The sequence below is a fragment of the Chenopodium album genome, chromosome 5 (genome assembly GCF_948465745.1).
Source record: "Chenopodium album chromosome 5, dcCheAlbu1.1, whole genome shotgun sequence".
Classification (NCBI taxonomy): Eukaryota; Viridiplantae; Streptophyta; class Magnoliopsida; order Caryophyllales; family Amaranthaceae; genus Chenopodium; species Chenopodium album.
In genome coordinates this window covers 74,916,981-74,925,054 of record NC_137838.1, presented here as the reverse complement: position 1 = coordinate 74,925,054, position 8,074 = coordinate 74,916,981, and the positions used below count along the sequence as shown (strand labels likewise).

Below are 8,074 nucleotides of genomic sequence, written 5' to 3'. Positions count from 1 at the left end.
ACAACAACAATAACAACATCAACAATAACACAACACCAACAATAATAATTATAATAACAATAACAAATTAAAATAAAGTCGAGTTAGATCTTACAATGACGATTCGATTACTTTCTCGAACTTATAATTTTTTTTGTAATTAATTTTTATAATTGGGAGAATTAGAGAATTTAGATATGAGATTTTTTTTTTATAAGAGAGTGGGATTTTTTTTTTCTTTACACAAAAGAGAATAGGAATTAGAGAATTAGAGAATAAGAGAGGAGAGATGAGTTGATAAATTGTGAAAAAATTGGAGGAACAAATGGGCTATTTATAGGGATTTTTGGGTGGGAAATTTGGAAGTTTCCGGTGGAAACTAGCCGTTTATGGCTGTTGGGGAAAAAGAGCTAGGCTAATTGGCACGGGCCGTGCCGTGCCTGGCCGTGCTGGCGTGCCATCCCACGGGCCGACGACCGTGCCGTGCCGGGCCCGTGCCGCCCGCGAGCCGGCACGGCCAACGCCCACCTTTAGTTAAAGCCCAAGATTGGGTTATATATTCTATCGCCTCTGTTTTTAAATACTTGCTTCACTTTCTTGTTCCGATTGTTTTAAAATACTTGCTTCATTTCTTTAGTTGGAAAGCTTTTATAATATTTAATTAATTTCTCTTACCTAGTTGACCCACCATGAATCATATTTTATTAATTTCATATTCTCTCTCCTCCAATTCTCTCTACTACTTTTGTTTTGTTTTTTTTTTTTTTTAAATTTTTATTCTTCCACCAACCCCACTACGGGTCTGTTCACATTTACTGAATTGAGCTGAATTGAAATGATTGGAGATAAACTGAACTGAATTGAACTAAACTTAACTGAATTGAACTAAACTTAACTAAACTGAGCTGAAATGAATATTTTATGAGAGAGGGAAATTAAGAGCTGAACTGATTAGAGATGAACCCGAACTGAATTGAACTAAGCTGATTGCAGCTGAACTGAACTGAAATTAAGTAAATGTGAACAAACCCTACCTCCCCATTTTATTACTTTTTTCTAATTTCTCCTAAAACTCCGCGCATGGAGAAATATAACAAGTATTTAATAAAGGAGGGAGTAGTGAAAGTTCAAGATTGTTTTATATACTCTATCACATCCCCTTCACATCCAATGCGAGAAATTCCATTTGAAAGAGGGGGTGGATGGTTAACACAAAGGTCACGGGTTCAAATCCCATCCATCCTCTCTTTCAAGTGAAATATTTTCATTGAATATGAGAGGGTCCATGCTATATCCATATTTCAAGTTTAAAGGGCTCGCACATGAGGGTTTGTGATGGATATAATGAACCAATCTTGAATTTCAACCACCAACTTAAATTTTTGTAGAGTTGGTTCATTAACAGAATCACGAGTTAATTATACTATTTGTAAAAGACTATCATTCATTCACTCATGGATCACGAGTTAATTATACTAATTTCCTCTATTTTATAAAGCCAATGACTACGCACTAGTTTATCATTGTCGTTGGTAAGTTGGTTTTAAGATATAATCAAATATGGATTAAAATGTTACCTACTCTGATTCTCTGAATAATACAATCATCGGTGGATTTGTTGCTATGATATTTAAATACGAAGTAGAAAACTAGGGAATCGCCTTGACTGAGCAATATCCGAGGGCAGTCCGTAATTCTCACTTGAGACATAGCCAGATTTTGTCATGGAGGATATTACAGTAATTTCCTTGAATATGTGGCCCCCCACCTAAGCTAGAAGCCAAAAGTATAATGAAAATTACTACGTTTATTTTTAGTTGAAACGTTCTTTATTTACGTTTTCTAATGCATAAATTTAGTCTTTAATCATAAAAGTTGATATCTTAAAATTATATATTAAGATGGATCTAACAAACTACCTACATCATCAGAAAGAATAATTCGTTTGTGAATAGTGACAAACTGACAAAGCCAAATGATAAAAAAGAATAATTCATTTGTGAATAGTGACAAACTGACAAAGCCAAAAAGAACCAATTAAAAACATGGTCGTCGTTCCACTTCGGGAAAAGTAAAATAGTATAATTAAATTAAAATGTAACAAAAAAATTATAAAACGTGGTAGTTTAAATATGCTAATCTCGCATCTCATTTCTCTTCTTCCTCTGACAAAATTGCAATCACCACTACAAAATTAATCAAATAGATCATATATACTCCAACTATAGTCTATAGTAAAGCAATAATGGAAAATTATGTTGTTTGCATACCATTTCCAGCACAAGGTCACATAAGGCCTATGCTAAAACTTGCTCAACTCCTCCATTTTAAATTCGATTTTAACGTAACTTTTATAAACACGCACCACATCCACCAAACCTTATTCAAAAATCATCATTCATCGTCCGGTAATAACACTCATCCCTTCTTTAGATTTGAGTCCTTACCGGAAGATGACAACCTAATAGACCTTTTCTCCGTCGTCAACTGTATTGTTACTAACAAGCTAGAGCTCCCGCTTAAGGAGCTTCTAGTGACAAAACTTGGCAGTGACAATAATGGTTCGCGACTGCGTGTTAGTTGTATGATTAGTGATGTTGCTATGTCTTCTTTTACGCTTAAAGTGGCTGAAGAATTGGGGATTCCTGCTGTTCTCCTTGAGACTGCTAGTGCATGTAGCCTTCTGGCTAATTTCCATTGTCGTCAGCTTCTTGACAAGGGCATCATACCCCTCCAAGGTAGTATCATCTTCATTACTATTTTTTTTTTTTTTTTAAAAAATATATTTTGCAAAATATTGTCTTTATTTAATGACCTAATTTAATTTAATTGATGCAATATATACATACTCATAGGATATTGTATACACAACTACTTAATTTGATAAATCAAATTATTTTGTGGTGTCAATCTATTTTTAAGGGAAACTTATGTGTGTATCAATTCAAGAATTTCCGATAAATTTAGAGCAACTAGGGATAAATAAGGTTCATTATATTTGAACCTTTTTTTTTTTTTTTTTTTTGTGTGTGTGTGTGTGTGTTGTTGGATTGATTCAAAGTAGTTAGTAATTAGTGCTCCAAAACTAGTGGAACGCTAGTTGCACATAATTTTCCTAAATTTCAGTTTATTAGAATGTTATTCCAAGTACTTGAGTTAGTGGTGTAGTGTTTGTTACCCACTTGTTTATTAGTTCCTACTTTATAGCTTTATTAGTTTTTAGAGTTGTAAGTCTATTTATATGGGCCTAGAGTATCTCCATTTTTAGTGTGTTAATGTAAACAGATTATTCAAATATGTATCTCTTATCTCTCTCTTTATAGTTTCTACATGGTATTAAGAGCTTCAGGTTAGATCCGGGATAAGAAAAAAACTAATAAATCAAATTATTTTGTAGTATCAATCTACTCATAGTTTCTACAATATCCTATGAGTATGAGTATCTCTCTCATACTCATAGGATATTGTATACACAACTACTTAATTTGATAAATCAAATTATTTTGTGGTATCAATCTATTTTTAAGGGAAACTTATGTATGTATCAATTCAAGAATTTCCGATAAATTTTGAGCAACTAGGGATAAATAAGGTTCATTATTTTTGAACTTTTTTTTTTTTTTTGTGTGTGTGTGGGGGGTGGGGGGGTGGGGCCGGGTGAAAAAAAAAAGGTCCGTGATTGATCGATCACTCTTGTGTCCTTGAAAGAGAATTGGTCTATATGGAGTCTCTTTCAAAGGAACAAAACATTTCTTTTGATGAATGGTCACATTTTTCACTAAAAATGTAGGATTTTTTACTAACATATTACTTTGTGAAACTTAAGAGATTGAAACGGAACTACTAAGTAACATAAATTTTATCCTCATCAAGATTCTTTAGGTATCACTTCCAAGTTGATAATCTTATATTTTGATAAATATATATTAAAGATTTAAAAGTTTTTATATATATTTTTTTTCTTTTGTGTATATATTTTCAGATAAAAGTTGCTTGACAAATGGCTATCTTGACAAATCAATCGATTGGATACCAAGTTTAAAGGGCATATCCTTAAAAGACATGCCAACTTTTATTAGAACAACAGATCCAAATGATATGATGCTAAATATTGTTATGTTAAATGCACAAATAGCTCTCAATTCTCGAGCAATCCTCATAAACACATTTGATGCCTTGGAACAAGATGTCCTAGAGGAGCTCTCCATCATATCTCCTACCATTTATCCAATTGGACCCCTTAATTTGATGGTAGATTACCATGTGTCAAAGAATGACATGATTAACATTAAATCAACTGTTATATGTGATGAAGAAGATTCAATTAATGTTGATTATATGAAATGGCTTGATTCTCAAAAGCCTGAATCGGTTCTATATGTAAGTTTTGGTTCCCTTTTGGAAGTCGACCAAGAAACATTTATCGAAGTTGCATGGGGGCTTGCAAATAGCCTTGCAAATTTCTTGTGGATTGTAAGATCAAGTCAAATAATTGAAGATCATACTACTCTCGATTTCAATCAATTCAAGGAAGAGATAAAGGGTAGGGCCATGCTAATTGATTGGTGTGACCAAGAACAAGTATTGGCGCATCGTTCTATAGGAGGGTTCTTGACGCATTGTGGCTGGAATTCAACAATCGAGAGCATAAGTTATGGAGTTCCAATGATTTGTTTGCCGTTGGGTGCTGACCAATCGATTAATTCTTGGCATTGTTGTAATAGTCTTGGCATTGGTATGAAGATAAGCGAAGAAGTTAAAAGAGATGGTGTCCAAAGGGTGGTGAAAGAGTTGATGGAGACTAAATATGGTAAAGAGATGGGGATGAGGGCTACAAAGTGGAGAAACATTGCAACAAAAGTAACCACATGTCTACATGGGTCCTCATATGATACTTTAAACAAGGTCGTTAATGATGTGTTGAAAAATACAAACTGTAGTGGATGATCAACTAAGTGGTGGTATTCATCAAGACATGAGATGAAATCTCATTTACATCATATCATTTGTGCTTGTGGTTTTCTTTGCAAACAAAAAAAAAAAAAAAAAAAAATTTGTACAACAATTAATCTGTATTAATGATGTAATTGTTGATTACGAGAAAATTGTTTATGTGATTTTTTTTCTAAAAATATAATATTGATCTCGCTAACGGATTGTAAGTTCTCCCTATAACATTTTCATGGTTTTGTAAATTTGTACAAAAAAAATCGCTCTTTCAGATCGAGTATAGGCTTCTTATTAATAAAACCACTCAACCATGAACCATATAACCAACGCCGACTACAAGAAGTAGAAGCACCTTGAGTGACGACTTAGGGATCCCATTTTGAGAATTATTTTTATTAAAAAATTAATTTAATTTGAAACTTAAAAACAGAAAAATTAGAGCAATATTCATCATCGATTTTTTGTATTTATTCATTCTAATTATAAGTATCCCCAACCATGCCAATAATTTTTAGTTAGCCCTTTTCTTTCTCTCGTCTCAATGTGTAGTTAATAAAAAAAAAAACCAATCAACCATAAAGCACCTTAAAATTTAAAAGATTTAGGTCCCGTTCTCTTCACCTTATGTATGCTGAAATTAAATTATATTTACTGAAACAAATTTGCATTTGCTAAACTTAAATTATATTTACTGAACATAAATTAATTTTACTGAACTGAAAGTATTTTTGCTGAACTGAAATTATTTTTACTGATTTTCTATTATAATTCTTCTTTAAGAAAATTGAATTTTACTGAACTGAACTTATTTTTACTGAACTGAAATTATTTTTACTGAACTGAAATTAATTTACAGAACTAAAATTATTTTTACTTAATATTATTTTTTTTAAGGTGAAGAGAACAGGGCCTCAATAGCAAACTTCGTATCCGTTATTATCCTTAAAAACTATTTATTTGGTTAAAATCTTTAAGCAAGCATGCCAAGCTTTGTCACGTTTCTAATAGATATTTCATGGACAATTAACCACATATTTACAACAGTTCTAATAAAAATAAAATCAACAAAACCTTATTAAAAGTCTTCCAAGTTAATTACTGAATTGCCTCCTCAAGCTTCATTCGCATTGTCTGAATGCTTGTGCTCTTTGCAGACCAAGACCGAGTTCCTGCTATTTTCAACTAATTTCAAGTTCTTATGAAACTTAGTGTCTTCAACGTAGTTCCATCTTGATCTGTTAGAGAACTTCTCTATTTGTTCCTGTTAGGGACCACTTCTAGTTCCAAAGAGGAACTCTTTTTTTATTCACTTTATCTTTCTTTATTTCTCCATAGATGAGAAAACGCAGCAGTAGAATAGTAGTTTGTAGCTTAAAGCTTAAGCAAGCTCCATTAATGGAGGAGAAAATACATAGAGAATTCTCAGCTTTTGGAATGCCGAGTTATTACAGCAAAAATGAATGAGACAACTAACTAATTGAAGGCATATTTATACTAGAGGTAGTTATAACCATGTAATCTAATAAATGTACCTAAGCTGACTGTACAAAGTTATAACAGAATTTGTTATAATTGACTAAGCTAAGCTGGCAAACCAATATGCTCAATACCCCCCCTTCTTAAGCTTGGGGTGGTTTGAACCATTCCAAGCTTGGACAACAAATTTGTAAACTGATCTGAAGGAAGGATTTTTATGAAATATCAGCAATCTAATTTGTTGTAGGCAAATAGCTTAATTGAATGAGACCTTCAAGCACCTTGTCTCTTGTAAAATGACAATCAATCTCAATATGTTTTGTCCTTTCATGAAATACTGGATTTCGAGCAATGTGTAAGGCACTCTAGTTCTCACAGTGAAGGGTGAAAGGCTTCAGATGAGACACTCCTAACTATTCCAATAACTTGACAGCCCATGTAACCTCTGAAGATGCTGATGCCCTAGCTCAATATTCAGCTTCTGAAGATGAGGTAGAAGTTTTTGGTTGCTTCTTACTCTTCCAGCTTATAGAAGAATCACCTAATAGCATAATATACCCTGTGATAGACTTCCTAGAATCAGGGCAGGCTCCCCAATCACTGTCAGAAAATGCTTGGAGTTTAAGCTTATCATACCCTTTAAGCAAAATGCCCCGTCCTTTTATAGAAGCTACATATTTGAGAGTATGTAACAAAGCTTGAAAGTGAGGGACCCTTGGAGTCTGCATAAACTGACTTAATGTCTGAACTGTATAAGACAAGTCAGGCCTTGTATTTGTCAGAAAATTAAGCTTGTCAACAAGACATCTGTATAGAAGAGCGAGGAACATGAAACAATTCTTCTTCAGTAGAGCTGAGTTTGAGTTTCTGAGACAAAGGAGTAACTACTTTTCTGTCCAGTTGTAGATCAACACACTCCAAATGTTCCTTTATAAACTTTTGTTGAGTCATAGTGATGCCTTCTGAAGTATGACCTATTTCAATCACAAGGAAAAAACTCATTAAACCAAGGTCCTTGATGTTGAAGGTTGTATCAAGATGCTGCTTCAAATCATAAACTGATGTGGTATCTGTACCGGTAGCTATCATATCATCTACATAAACTGCAACCAAAGTGATATGAACTCCAGCTTTCTTGATAAACAAAGAGTAATCATATTTAGACTGAACAAACCCCTGAGTTACCAACTCACTAACCATTTTAGCAAACCACTGCCTTGATGCCAGTTTTAAAGGATTTCCTGAGTCTGCAGACTTTGTTACCTGGGTTAAGAACTCCTTCTGGAAGTTTCATGTAAACTTCTTCATGCAAATCTCCATGGAGAAAAGCATTGTTCACATTCAGCTAAAAAACAGGCCATTTCTTGCTTGCAGCCAGTGGCAAAATGCTTCTTACAGTTGACATCTTTATGACAGGATAAAAAGTCTCTGGATAGTCTATCCCCTCCTTCTGTGTGTAGCCTTTAGCAACAATTCTGGCCTTGTACCTTTCTAGGGATCCATCTGTCTTAAGCTTAACTTTGTATACCCACTTACAACCTATTGGCTTCTTTCCCTTGGGAAGATTAACAACATCCCAAGTATTATTTTTCTCCAAGGCCTCAAGTTCTTTCTGCATTGCTATCTGCCAGTTTGTAAAACCACACACTCTAAGAAATATTCTTATCCA

At 33.6% G+C, this 8,074-nt stretch overlaps 1 protein-coding gene across 1 annotated transcript; it reads left to right on the top strand.

Moving 5' to 3' along the window:
• The first annotated feature begins 2,058 nt into the window (after nt 1–2,058).
• On the top strand, nt 2,059–5,161 carry LOC145631067 (7-deoxyloganetin glucosyltransferase-like). Its single transcript, XM_081683168.1, has 2 exons — nt 2,059–2,717; nt 3,962–5,161. Exons 1-2 carry the CDS (start codon nt 2,225–2,227, stop codon nt 4,924–4,926), a joined length of 1,458 nt encoding a protein of 485 aa, XP_081539294.1. The 5' UTR covers nt 2,059–2,224; the 3' UTR covers nt 4,927–5,161.
• Nucleotides 5,162–8,074: the final 2,913 nt, after the last annotated feature.